Below are 15,114 nucleotides of genomic sequence, written 5' to 3'. Positions count from 1 at the left end.
GAAGAATAGAGTTAGATTCAGTTAAGGGGGAACAAGTCTTTCAAATTCTGTGCTCAGGTGATTAGAGCAATGTGTATGTATATTAAAGTATGTTTACTCAGGAAAGGCTCCCATAGTAGCTACAGAATCATCACCTGGCATTAGGGTTAGAGGGAACCGACATTCTCCACTGAGTTAAAGAAAAATAAGTAAAAATTGAGTACTTGCCCTCCCAAGCAAATACTCTAGCTTGCCACGGGGGCCAGAACAGAGGTTAGCATTTTTGCTAAGGCACTTAAGCAAAACACTCCTCTGTCTCTCAATCTTCTCTGTGTGTCTCTTGGGTCATAGTTACTCATGAATTAAGAGACAACCAAAAATACCCAATACTGAGACTTTTAAAATAAAGTAAGTATGATCTGAGCTTAAGATATTCCAAAAATAATTGAGGCTTGAACATGTATACTGACATGGCACCCACTTACAATGAAAAATGGGGTGACTTCTCGATCAACTATGGATGTTATGTTAATTTCACCAGTTTTTTGATTAATAATGAAGATTCCAAAAGGTGGTTGATCAATTCCTACTCCAGAGATGCGGTATGTAACTTGCTGGTTTGCAGCACAATCTGAATGAATCTGCAGAAAGAGCACAATTGAAAATATTACAGGATGAAAAAAAGTCTGTTGTTTGATATATAATAGTTGTCTTTTTTGAGAGTTGTTGAATGTCCTGTCCCTGTCATTTTGGGGAAAATTCTGGAGGTAGAGAATTACTTTCCTAGGTAAGTGGACTAGGGACTAGTTACAGCTCTAGTATTTTCAGTGGTAACTGATCACATAATAGAAGAAATTCAATTTGTATTTCTACCAAATAACAAATAAAATATCACCCTGATACATTTAAGTCTATGTAATGATTCATTCATCCATTCATTCATCCATCCATTCAACATTTACAGTTTGATCGTATTACTTTCAGGCTCTGGGCTAGCACCAGGTCTAGAGTAGGGAACTCCTGCCCTGTTAAGGAGTTGGCAAGGTTGTCTTTATATAACTTTGATCTTCTGATTTAAATGTGAGGATTGAGGTGGATTTATGTAGCTAAAAAATAAAAGATACCTGACTCTGTGTAAAAACTATTAATTCTGAAAATGAGGAGGTTGTATTAGGAGTAAAGTAAAAAGACCAACCCTAATAAATGGTTGTAGAAATCAGGACTCTTTTTTTTTTTTTTTTTTAAATAAAATATTGTATGGGGGATGTCTCTGTGTATATCATGTGAAAATGTTATGTTTGCATGTGTGTCTGTGTACATATATATATTTGTATATAAGTGAATCTGTGTATGTAGGTGTACAAAGTCATATAAGGAAAGTGAAAGGAAAAAGATTATAAAAAAAGGTACATTGTGAATGTTCACAAACAAGCCAAAAGTAGGAATTTAATTCTAGTAGATTATGAGGCAGAAAGAACATATATTGAAATAGTTCCTGTAAATATGCTGAGTGGTAAATTCATTACTTAAAATACTATATTTTTAAAATCCAGTGCTTGGGGTAACAAATGATCATGTGTATTAATTTCACCCGTAAGGTAAGTCAATGTTTACCTGAGTGCTTAAATTTCTTAATTTATCTTTTAATGGCTTCAATTTTTATAATCTGAATGATTATTGTTTGATTATCATAACTTCTCAGTGAGTTATGTTCATAAAATATTTAAAAGGTAGGTTCTTGTGAGACTTTGACTTCACCCATTTTGATTTTTGATCTTAAGTTTTGGGGTTGATACTTACTTTGGCTATTGGGTTCCTCTTTGAGTTGTCTTCACCTTCACGACAAGCTGCAGCAAACTTGATCCATTCACGCCGTTGCCTCCTGATTGAGTGCCACTTGATGGTGCCATTTTTGGCGTTATAATCTCTTACCTTGAATGTGCAGGGTAAAGTAATGGTACCTATTAACTTTTATTCATAATTCACATTCTACTAAAGAATTTGTAGGAGAGGTAATTATAATGTCAGAAAGGATGCTTATTTGGAAAAAGTGGTAATTTTGATACTGTATTAATTTTAGCGTAACATTAACTTTACTTACAAGGATAAATTTTCTTGGGGGGGGGGCAAAGATATGTTCTTACTTTCAAGCCATTTTCTTTGTTTTTAATTTGAAAAAATTAATTTGTTATATTTACCTGGATTCGAAATTCACTGTTAACTTCTACCATCACCTATAAAAATAAGATAAACACAATAGTTAATTTTTCATTAAGTGCTTTACAGTTTATGTCATCAAATCATTAAAAAATCAAACAAATCTGAGTCATTAAAATTATTTTCTCAGTCTGGATAGCAGGTGGACCTGATTTATCTCTCAGGTCTGATAATGATGCTAAGGATCCCTTTCCTTTTAGTTTCACTTTTTAATTTTTCCCTGTGTTTTTTTATTACTTTTATTTTTAACCTCTTTTTTATTCTTAGCCTACGCAGATACTTGTAATCATATGAGTTAGGACATTTGAAGCTAGAACCCAGTGGGAATGAGAGTTGGAAATTCTGGTACCTTAGAAAATTTCTTGCCTGAAGGGCTGGAGATATTTAGTGATGTTCAACAATAAGTTATGATACTAAAACTTTTGACTATAGTTTTAACATCTGAGTAGCCACAGATGGAAATAGAAAAAAAAAAAGTGTTTGGGGGTGAAGAAAGAATATGAAGCAGAAAGTGTCCAGAGAGTTTCCAAAATATTTGCTTCTTCACATCCCAATTCTAAAAGGATAATTTTCTGTTATTTTTGAAAATCTTAAGATAATAAATCTTTACTTGCTTTGAAATATGGGAATATAAAATTCTAAAATAAAAGCAAATAATTTTCTCAAATTTGATGTTTTATTGTTCACACTAAACAAAATAGATTATATAAATTCGTCCTTTCATAGCGAGGAGAAATTTTAGGAGTATAGGGACACATTACTGGGTAAGCAATTTCCATTATTCTCTTCTCCTGCACTAAATGAGCTAGTCAAGCAGAGTTCTGCCAGTTTCAGCTCAGCTCTGCCCTTGAGCTTTACATCTGATTTCTAGTGTTAAACCAGGGTAATTAAACTTATTTTTCTCTAAAAACCAAAGGTATTTCTGAAAACACAAACGCTATGTATTAAGTTTAATATATCAGTATACTTAAGACATTGTAAAATATCAATCTAAAAAGTTAGGTGTGAATTTGAAGCCTAGTTTGTATTTTTTAAGTTTAAATTGCACTTAGAATTAATAAATACAGTGTGAATCTTCAGTTCTTATTTCTCCCTAACGAAAACATGTTTAACTTCTCCTTGAAGTGTTTTTAGAATTGCAAAGTATGAAAACTGGTATTGCAAACAGGCTTTATCTGTATTATTAATGACATAAAATTATGGTTTGTAATTTTAAGAAGACTAATAATAGTAATTCAAAATATAGTAAACTACTTTTTATAGTGAATTGTAATTTCACCATTAAATTAAAAATATAATTTTAGTGTCTAAATACATATTTTTTAAAAAATTGCCATAATTTATAATTCTAGAAAATTTGTATTATGATAATATGAGTAGTTTAAAAAGATAATATATTTATTACAGGAGTTACATACTCATGAGATATATTTAGCATTAATCATTATCATTATCACCATTACAATTCACTAAATGATAACTAAGTACTAGACAACATATTTAGAGAAATCCATGCATTTAATCTTCACAAGTACATGTGGTCAATACTACAATTATCTTCATTTTATAGATGAGGAAGTTGAGGTTTTGATTTAAGTTATGGCTACATAAAATGCAATACAATTCAGTCTACATTTGTACTTGAGGTGTGGGTTTTACAATTAAGTGCAAGATAGATTATTTTACATAAATTACTAAATAAAATATACTACTGAGAACTGACATTACAATTTTGAGAATTCAGAAAAAATTCAGTTTCTAATCTAATATCATATTATCCTTGTGATTAGGAATGCTTATATAAAATAACAACAACAACAACAATAATAGTAATATTGGGGGTGGTAAGAAAAGCAAATGGCCCAAATGGTTTGGACAAGTAACTGAAATGTTACTGTAGTGTCCTTCTTGGGCGCAGAAATGAAATGATGTTGATGCAGCTGTGTGCTTTTTGCTTCCTTGAACTCATGAGTGATCACTCCTCTCATTTGTGGTTGCTGAATGAGGGTGTGGGGATACCTTACTTGTCTGTTTGGAAGCCATTTCTTCATAGCTACAGACTGTGTATTCATCTGTTATCTGTCTTGTACTTCCCTAAGATACTGAAGTGTCAGTCCTGTGGTTTGTTTTGGAGAACTATGCCAGATGACTAACCTTTCAATTTTATGAAGCTGGGTCATTCTTTTTCCCATGAGAGGGAACCTAGGCAGAAGACCAAGTAGGTTTCACCATACTGTCGGGCTCTCAATTAGAAAAGTAATTAAAACAAACTGCCAAGTCTGCTTTTAAAAAAAGTTGTGTTGACATAACTATACTGTCTTTTTCTCAGTCTAAAATAATCTCTGAAACAAAGTCACTCTTTAACTTTTGAAGGCAAAATAATGAGATAAAAAGAGCATTTGGTACAGTCATAAAACTTTCAATGCACTTCCTAAAGTCTCTGAGCTTAAGTTTGCTAATTTGTAAAATGACAGGACCTTGACTAAATTATATACTGTTACCTTTAGAATTCTGACACCCAGTTTCTATGTGCAGTAGGAAAATATTAAAGTTTCTTGATCATGGGAAAAAGATGACAAAATGGTGGATCTAAAAGATGACTGGCAGCAATTGATGGAGGGGGTGGGAAGAGGCAGCATGACAGGCCAGGAGCAGTTGAGTTTCTGCATCAAGTCAGTCCAGGGATGAGGAGGAGCAGTGGCAGTGGGAACAGACCGGGAAAAGATCTAGGGAGAGATACTGCTTGGTTGAAATCGACAGTGTTCGAGAACATGTAGGATGTGGGTGTGAAGAGAGGGAAGAGTCTCAGGCAATGGCAATTTTAAACTAGGAGATCAAGAGCAAGGCAAAAGTAGAATTTAGCATGTTAGAACAAATCAAGTGTCAAATACCAGAGAAATGCCCGGTGAAGATGTTCAGTGATTGAAATATGTGTTAGCATCATGAGCAATAGCTTAGGCTGGATACACACATTTAAGAGACACCTGCTCAGGTAGGGTGGTTGAAAATCATGGGAGAATTAGAAATCCCTAGAGAATACAGCAAAGAAACAATCTATGACTGAGGATGAAACCAGGGGAATTCATACCTTTATATAACTGAGAACAATGATAACAAACATGAAACAACAAAAGAAATAGAAAAGAAGTGGACAAAGAAATAGGAGGAAAATATAGGAAAAAATAGGATGGATGAGATGAACCAAAGAACTTATATGCATGTATGCGTAACCAGTGGACATAGACAACAATGCTAGATGGGGAGGAGGGGGTCTGGGGGGAAAAAGAAGAAACATCTGTAACAAAAATAAATTAATAAAAAATTGGAGAAAATAAATAAATAAATAAATAATAAAAATTTAGCTGGCAAAAAAAAAAAAAAATAGAAGGGAGAACTGAAAGACAGGTAGAGTGTGAATATGTGTCAGATGATCTAAAAAAGGTGAGCAGAGTAAAACCTGAGAAAATGGTAAGGTTTTCTGTGACCTTTGGGAGAATTCTTTCATTTGGGTGGAACAAGCCTTCCTTGACTGAGGAGGAATGGGGAGTAAGATGGAGAAGAGAACATAAAGATGCCACTTTTGTGAGAAATCTGGATTTTTGAAGGTAGGGGTAGAGAAGAGTAGGAGATTATGATTTGAAATAAGAGAGGTTGAAAAGGTACTTGCTGGAGGTATTTTAATGACCAGGAGGGAATAGGCAGAAAGAAAGGGCTTTGAAGACAGAGGGTAAGGAAGAGTGAAAAGATGTAGATTAAAATCAATTGATTAGGAGAGGGAAATTGAAGGATATCATACTGGATGATCCAGACTTGTCCCTGGAGCAGTGACTAATTCACTTGAAGTGAATCCTCAGTGAATCTTTCTTTTATCTTGATTTTAGAAACCAACCCACATATATATATATATATAAAAAGAATAAAACACACAAGCAAAAGAAGCCAACAACCACAGGATACAAGAATGTAGGCTAATTTCATTGAATCTCTAATTATACTAATTTTCAGTTATTTTCTTTTAATACTTAGTTTTATATTTCTTTGCCTGTAACAAAAATTGTCTTGAAAATATTTATAATTTTTATAAGGAAAACCTCTTGCATTTAATAATTGTGAGGTTATCTTCCAGTTACCTGACAGTTTTTATTAAGCATCAAATACTAATGTATTTAACTGTTATAGCTAAAATAAAACATAATAATTTGCTTCTTAAATAAAGCCTTTTCTTTTATCTGTATGAGTATTTCTTGCATGAAAGCTGTCAGCCTGGAACTGACTTCTTGATAGCTTGATTTCTTTTGTTTATTCATTGGTTTATTTATTTATTTGACAAATATATATTGAATGCGTATTATGTGGATCTAAGGCTGGATTAATATCTTTAAAGAGCTTAAGCTCTGTAAATACTATGATAAGCCTTTGATGAAATGTAAACGTAATACTACATCATGAAAATAAGTGTTAGGGAAACTCAACATAATTATTTTCATGTTTAATACCTTGACTATTTTTTGGAGTTTGTGGGGAAATGAAAATATAAACTATCCAAAAATTGTCTTCTGATGCTTCTACTTTGTTTGATGAGACATCTACTGAACAATCTGGCATTGGTGCAAAGCACTATGAAAGATACAAAAGTGAATCAGACAGAACCTGCCCTCAACTAACTTGCAGTCAAGTAGTTTTATGAGCAACAGGCAGTCATTAATTAGTAGGGATGTGGTTTTTCATTAGACAGGTGTAAAGGACTGAGCTCTATTCTCATAGACCAGTTGAGGGCAGGATCAGCAGCCAATGGAATTTAAACTACTTTGACCTGCCTAAGTCCATTAAAGAAATTTGCATACCAAGCATAATCAGCAAAGGGTGGCATGACCCAGCATTCTGTAAGGGGGTTTCGTAATTGATGGGAGCATAGTAAGTCTAACTGCAATGCCAAGTACGCCTCCTGCTTATACGTTAGGCAATGGTACTAGGGCATGGGCATATTCAGCAACCATGTCCTTGAAGAATGTACAGTGAAGAAAGAGTTATTGGAAATTAAGTGCTTTGGGTGTAGATAATAGTGTTATTTTTCTAGGTTCACGAGCCTTGTTAAATAGGTGTATCTTGCTGCCTAGGGGCCAAGCCTTCAGATTTATCAAGGCAGCGTTTTCCAATGGTTTATGTTTTTCTATTGCCTAAATCAGGCATGGCACAAATGTTTTTATTCTGCGGCCACAAAAAATGATGATAAATGTGTACCTTTCATTTACATAAAGATGAAACAAGTTTCTGGTTCTAAATCTGTCATTAAATCTGTAATGAAGAGCACTATATAAATAGATATTATTTTGCTTAAATACAATCTATAGATTTTACTAAGCAGATGAACAGAAATACTGCTTCCATTTTCTATACAATGTTTTACTGAAATACTAATATCTATAATATATATCATTGTAATATGTGCTAAAGAAAGCATAAAGAATTCCTTTTTTTGCTTGTCTTCTGTTTAGTCTGTAGCAGTTTGTTAGTCCTTTCTTTGCATTAAGCATCAGTAAACACAATTACGGGGATCTAAATGTCCAATTCAAGTAAGTTGATGAATTATGTAATAAAGTGCATACAGGGGTGGGTAAAGGTAGGTTTACAATGGTAATACAGATAAATAATACAATACTTAATAAATAATGATACAAGAATTAATTGTGATTTGTGTACCCACAACTGTAAACCTACTTTTGCTAACCCCTGTATTATTTTATGTGTATTTTTGTGTGAGTGCTGAGAAATACTCAGATAAACTACTGATGAAATACTAAATAATTTCAGCTGAGTTCGAAGTGTGGCTTTAGTTTATCATGTGGTGACAGGATTTTTTTCGAAAGGAAATATTAAGTATGGAAAGAGAAGTTAGGTTAGTATGCTGTGCTGAAGAAACTGGATCATTTTTGGTACTACAGAGAGGTTTATTTGAGTTCTTTGCTGTGGAAGTTGGCTTTTATAGAAAAAGACCTTTGAAAGTGTATTGATTCTATTCATTGGACCTGACAAAGTGACATGTAAGTTTTGGAAGTCATTAGAACTATAAAAATTCTCCTTGCTTTCCTACATGCCACATGCCACCTCTCACAACATTGTCACAACCATTCTCAGACTTCTTTTATTTGGTGCATAGGTAGCATTGTTCTCTGGCCTAGAATACCCCCTCCCAGGCACTAATTTCTTGGAAACAAAAGAGAAAGAAAAATAAATACAGAATCAGGAACATTTATTTGGCTTGCTGTATTATAACAGGTGTAAGCTATTGTCTGTCCAAGAAACTTGTCTAAATAATGGAATAATCATGTGCCAATATTGGTTACTAAAAGAGAAGGTTCTTAATTTTTATTCTCCCAGATCTAACCCACTAATTTGAACGAGGACTATACCTTCAAGTATATTGATCAGACTACACAACATACTTGCAAATAGATGGCTGCTCAGCTCTCGGATGGATTTGCACTAAAGATAACAGTTTAAATGTCTTAAAGGTATTCAAAAGTGTCCAACTATGCTCCCTACTGTAGGTTTTCACTTAAAGACTTTGAACAGAGAAGAATATAAAGACTTTATACACTTTTTTTTTTTTTTTTTTTTGTGAAAGCAAACATTCACAGTGACGCTAGCAGAGAGGTAAATGAGTTTGCTATAGTGGTGTTTAATGTTCAGAAAAAAGTATTTTAAGGCACAAATAGACTATATAACTCCAAAGGACACTTACCCAAATAATTTGATAAAATAAGTTGTATAAATAAATTGTGATTTTTCATATCTTAGAAAGTGAAATCGTTTATAAAAATGTCACAGTAAAGTAAAAGTGAAACATTTTAATTCATCATAGAATAAGTTCTTTGAGAAATAATTTTCATAAGGCATGTGAGAAACTTGTGTTGATGCCTAAGTAAAATATGGCAAACAAACAAACAAACAACCCACACAAAATAAACTCATCAAGACTCAGCAAACAAGATACAAATGCCCAGAAACTTCTATAAAGAAAGTTCAATAAGGATGCATGATTTTGATAAAATGATACATTATACTGAAGAATGACTAATTGGAAAGTGGCTGTTTAAAGAAATTTTATAGTATGTAATTAAAAATAATCATAAAAATAATGAAATAAAGTATCTCACTGAATAGTGAAAGTACATAAGCATATGAATAAACTTTAATTAACTGTAACTATAATAGGCCTTAATAGATCAAATTTATGTAAAATTAAAAATAAAACTTTTTCATACTTCACAATGTACAAATGCTCTTATGTTCAAATGACGTCCTGCATTATGTTCATCAATCCCTGCCACATGCCAAGTTATGATATCAACTGATCCTAAAGATCCACTAAAAAGTCTGTGGAATAGAGCTTATGTTTAAAGGGCAACTTGGAACTAAAGCTACCAGTTTATTGATGCTCATTTACAACTAAATCCACAGGTTATGATATATCTTAATTTAAAAACTGAATTAAAAATAACTAGCATACCTTGAGTCAAAGATCTTACGTGTTATTATGAAAACCCAACAATCCAGTTTAAAAATTAAGCAAGTAGAAACAAATAAGAACCACAGCACTACATACATCCTGCCAAATTGGATCGCGATTTAACTGGCACTCACCTCTGTGGATAATATTAACCTTACTGTTAGAGACACTGTGATTAAAAATTTTTTGACATAAGCAAAATTGATGCAACATTTGGTTCTGTACTTAGTAGTACCTTTTAAAAGAGAAAACTAATAATGTGTAAGGGGGACAATGATAAAACATTTCATTACATTGGTCTGATCATCAATGTATGATTTTTATATCATAGACATTAGTGATTTTCCATTAGTAAGAACCAGTATTGTGATAATTATACTTATTTCTTAATTATAGCCATTCCTTCATCTACTATGTCACTTATAAATCTCCCATACTGCCATTTGTTTTTAAATAAAAACACTGTTTTAAATAAAATCAGAGTTTAGCAATGTGGGCTTTTGATATTAGTGATATGGATCTCAGCCACGTATGGAACCAATGAGGTTCTTTTGATAGTAAGGCCAGTCACAGACTGATACAATTTTAATTTATACAGATACTACTTTTATATTCTAAAAATTATAGCGAATCTACTGGCAAAGATACCAAAACAATGGAAAAATATTTAGGTTAAAAATCAGGTTACGCCTGTGATATTACTTTAAAAGCCCAACTGGAAAGGAGAATTTGAACAACAAAGTGCTATTAAATAGTGAAATGACTTCCCCAAATTCGATATTTTCCCAGAATGACTTAGCGATGACTTTGATGTCAGACATGTCATATTGATGAGTTGACACTGATGCATTAATATGAGTTTGAGTCTTTAATCAAAGAAACACTATTTTAAAATCTAGTTCATAAAATCACTTGGTCGTTAACACAAACCTTTGATGGGGTTAGTTGAGAAATACCACTAAACAACATTTTCTAAAAAGTTCTTGTTTACAACGAGAATGATCATGAAGGCTTTTTCACAGAATCCACTTACCAGGAAAATGAACAGCACCGCAGCTGTTCTGAAGTGCCAGCCCATCGCTGCTGGGTTCTCTTACATCCAGGACCAAGAAGTGCTGCTTGTTCTTCTCTGTTCTTTTTCTTTACCCCACTCAGCGGGAGTCTGATTAAAATAATTTCTCAGTAGATGTTCTTACATGCAGGCTTTGAGGTGTTTCTGCCTTTGCTGGGAGAATGACTGAAGGTGCGTATAACCAGTCTAGATCCCCACCCTATAAACTTGGGCTGGTCTCCCTAAAATGCTTGACAAGATCATCATTGCTCCCAGGTAAAAGCTTAGGGACACACCCTTCTTCCAGCTCTCTGTAGGACATGGAAGATTCACTCCTTTACTGAAGGTTTTCAGTGGCAGGTATTTAAAATAATCGGAAGTATGAAGAATTAAACAGCTGATAGGGGCTTTTCACCCCATGCTCTATTCACAGGTTGTTTAGCTTCTTCTCACATTAAAAAGGGAAATGTAGTAGGAAGATAAGCTTGTATTTTTAAAAAAGGATGTTCTGGCCCATGATTCTAGCCAGACACACAGGTCACAGTGAAAATTTATAAACTTTCCATTTCAGGGGATGTTAGAAAATAGTCATTTTCATAGTTGTTCTTTATGAGGCAAAAATGTGCTAATGTTACGAGTGAGGATTTTTTTTAAAGCATTAATTCATACAAGCAAAACTATGATACTTACAATTATAAGGTCCTCTGCCTTTAAGTGACCAGTCTAAGTCCAGGGAAGTCTCTGTTTTTCTCTCTAAATGGTCATCTTCTCTCCCCAACAATTTTTTCTCTTTGAAGTTTTGCCTTTTTCAAGGGCAGTAAAAGAATATTAAAATATTACTGTCAGATTTAAAAACCCACACGATAAAAACCTCCAATTAAAATCTTGTTGATAATTTTTAAAATGAGAATCTGTGCCTGAAATACTAATGGAAGCACAGAAAGCTGCTCGTCAGGTGAGGTGGGTTAAAAGTCAGCGACGTTTCCCAAGCACAGAGCCAAGAATCTGAAGAGCGAGCCAATTAGAACATGGGGAATACACTGGAGAAACGGCTGCCCACACATGCAAATGGGAAACTGAGCAGCCCTGAGGTTTGTGAAAATTAATAGTGACTCTCACAGGGCAGCATTAGACAGTGTTTTGGGGATATGTTCTCTTCACCTTGCAATATCTAGTATAAATCTTGTGAGTGACAGGAAGTCCATGGAATTTTAAATGGCAGTCTGGAACAAAAGACCTATTGGATTGGATAAGAAGTTGATTATGACCAAAAGGATGATAAAATGTCCTAGAAAGGGAGGATATCTCTGAGGGTCAGAGCTTCTATGGAATGCTGTCGTTTCACTGCAGATGTGTGACAAAGAAGGTTACTCAACAGAGGTTTGAAATTTCATGCTATTAATCATGGAGCTGAGAGGGAAGGAGTTAGGCTGCCTCTATTTACTTGCAGTGAATAAGACTGCTTATACTAAGAATTGATTGATATGAATACATAAAATAAAAGGAGACTGTCAGGCCAAATTTCTTATTAGATAAGATAGAAAGTGAGTGTCAATCAATGATGTAGTCTGAGCGCTCTATTAGCAGTAGGAGTGTATGCCCATGAATGATTGAAGACTCACTGGACAACAGAGATGAAAGAACCTGCTCTTGCAGCTTTTCAGTGGCAAATGAATGCTTTATGGACCTAGAATCCCGGACATGGCACTAGGGTGTGCACAGGCCTTCACCTATGACCAACCTTAGCTCCCCCACTAACTCAATGCCCTGTTCCAACAATCCCAACTAACTAGAGCATTTGTAAAACAGCAACCTCTCCAGCACCTTCCTGAGAGGAGGTGAGGCAGAACCCCATGTTGCAGAGCAGCAGTGATCTTGCCGGTCACATAAGAACGAGTGATACTGAGCACAAATTGGAAAGGGAGATTGAGCATCACCATCCCTCCTCCTTCACTTCTTCCTCTGCTGTTTCCTCTTTCCTACTTATTTTAATGTCCTTACTACAGTGCCATCCAATAGGACTTCTGTTCTCTATCTGTGCTATCCAGTGTGGTAGCCACTAACCATTTTTGGCTATTGAACATTTGAAATGTGGCTGCGATGACTGAGGAACTGAATTTTTAACTTTATGTAATTTTTGTTCATTTAAATGTAAATAACTGCACGTGGCCAGTGGTTACTCTATTGCACAGTTCTTTTGTCGTCTATCTTATTCTTTACCTCAACTCCTTTGGCTCCCTATAAAGTCAACTCCTTTTCTCAACTGAGAGCACCCTGGCTTCTCTCTAGTTTCCAGTCAGACCTCTTGGTTCCCTTTTCTTTGAGTACTCCTATTATCTCGGTTGGTCCAGTCCTTTTCCCTGACCCTTCATTGATCCTATTCTCTAATGTAACAAGTTAAGATACTTTAAAATATAGGCAACACAAAGCCCTCTCATTAACATGTTCACATTTTCCAGCCACCTTATCTGTAAGTTTAAACAGTCACCTAACTGTGCTCTTCCGACCTGGTCTCATTGTGCCGTGTCTGCTAGGAACGTTGTTTATTTAGTGTGCCCCCACATAGGTACCAACAGGTCTCAGCTCATGGAAATTTCATGAAATTTGGAGTTATTTTTCTGTTTGGAATGTCCCTGGTAAACTAACATTTTCTCACAGGCATCAAGATTTTCCTGGGAAAGGCTTTTGCTCTCTTTCATAAGGCACTGCAAACAGCAGAAGGGCATCGCAAGTGTCTACAGTTCTATATTCGCCCACAGCTTCGGATACGGTCATGTCTTCCCAAGAGAGAAAATAATTAGCTTCTTTCACTAAAGGTGCTGGATTCTAATGATCTAGAACTTTTATGCTTCATTAAAGTAACTGACTGTTCTGCCCCCCTTCCTTTACACAGCACCTGTAGCATAGACTCATGTATTTCCATGCAATGTGCTTTCATGTTATATGTGAACTTCTGATTTCATGTATGTGTCGAATCTACCCTCATCAGCTCTACTAGTTGTTTAAAAATAAGAGAAACAAAAATAAATCTTAAAAATGAAGAAGAAATTGAGATGAACATGTTAGGGATAATACAAACAGAAATTTTGTTATTTGACTCTATATTAATGTTCCCAGGACATGTATTGATTCCAGATCTTGTTTGCATTATTTGAAATTAGTCTATTCCTCAATGAGTCACATAAAAATGTCTGGGGAGCCCTGGCTTGTATGGTTCAACAATTAGAGCATTGGCCCATGCACCTAAGGGACTTGGGTTTAATTCCTGGACAAGGGCATGTACCTGGTTTGCAGGTTTGACCCCTAGCCCTGGTCAACCCCAAGCACATGTGGGAGGCAATGAATCAATGTATCCCTCTCACATTGATGTTTCTCTCTCTCTCCCTACTACCCTCTCCTTCTAAAGATCAACGGAAAATATATCCTTGGGTGAGGATTTAAAAAATGTCTGGGAAATGGAGGCTGCTGTTTAGATTACAAGAGGCTTTTCTTTTAATATATAAAAATCAAATACAGTGTCTGGTCTTTAATTGGATTTCTTACCAGAAAAAAAAACACAGCTATAGAATACCTTTGGGAATATTTGAAAAAATTTAATATGACTTGTTAAGGAGTTACTATCACTTTTTTTTTTTAGGTTATATAGTAATACATCTTTATTTTTAAAGATCCATGCCTAATTATGTAGAGGCAAATTTTTCTTTATGGTAATTCATCAATAATAGACAAAATATTAACTATAGTTAAATCTGAGTGATAGTATATGGTTTTTCTCTTTGTTTTTAATTTGAAAATGTTCATACTAAACAACAGAACAATAAACTAAATACTGGTTGGCAAGTTATAGCAATGAGGTAAATCTGGCTCATAGCCTGTTCTTGTTTGTTTTGTTGTTGTTTTGTGTAGTTTTTAAAAATTTTTTTTTTTAACATAACCATAGTTATTTGCTACTTTATTATCATGGTTGCTTTCCCAGGACAATAGCAGAATATGTAGTTATGACAGAGAGTATGTGGCCTGCAGAACCTAAAATAATTACTCGTCTGACCCTGTACAGAAAAAGTACAGGATCAGATGAATAGATGAATAGATTATAATTTGTCATACAAAATATGACTTGTTAGTAAATTCATCTATTGTAGGATAATCTACAAGATGAATCTAAAGAGTGTGAACAGAAATCATGATGACTGAAAGTAACCACTAAAATTAAAGCAATTAATCACTGAGGAAAAGATACATTTTTTGTAATCAAATTATATTTTTAGTTTTGTATTTTCAGAGACTCTGTTTAATTGACTAGAATAAGCTGCAGCCTAACTCTTCTTCTTTTTAAACCAGAGTTAAGAAAAATCTT

At 34.3% G+C, this 15,114-nt stretch overlaps 1 protein-coding gene across 1 annotated transcript in view; it reads right to left on the bottom strand.

The window, feature by feature from the left end:
- DSG1 (desmoglein 1) overlaps positions 1–10,932 on the bottom strand; it is a 38,608-nt gene extending 27,676 nt beyond the window's left edge. Inside the window, exons 1-4 of the mRNA XM_036245729.1 lie at positions 10,740–10,932; positions 2,178–2,213; positions 1,780–1,911; positions 465–620 (exon numbers count right to left, since the gene is read on the bottom strand). Coding sequence (XP_036101622.1) covers positions 465–620; positions 1,780–1,911; positions 2,178–2,213; positions 10,740–10,784 — 369 coding nt within the window. The 5' untranslated portion in view covers positions 10,785–10,932. The remainder of the gene's footprint in view (positions 1–464; positions 621–1,779; positions 1,912–2,177; positions 2,214–10,739) is intronic.
- Between the last annotated feature and the right edge of the window lie 4,182 nt (positions 10,933–15,114).

The sequence above is a fragment of the Molossus molossus genome, unplaced genomic scaffold (genome assembly GCF_014108415.1).
Source record: "Molossus molossus isolate mMolMol1 unplaced genomic scaffold, mMolMol1.p scaffold_m16_p_6, whole genome shotgun sequence".
Classification (NCBI taxonomy): Eukaryota; Metazoa; Chordata; class Mammalia; order Chiroptera; family Molossidae; genus Molossus; species Molossus molossus.
The sequence above is the reverse complement of the archived record's forward strand: the minus strand, read 5'-3'. Positions and strand labels throughout refer to the sequence as shown.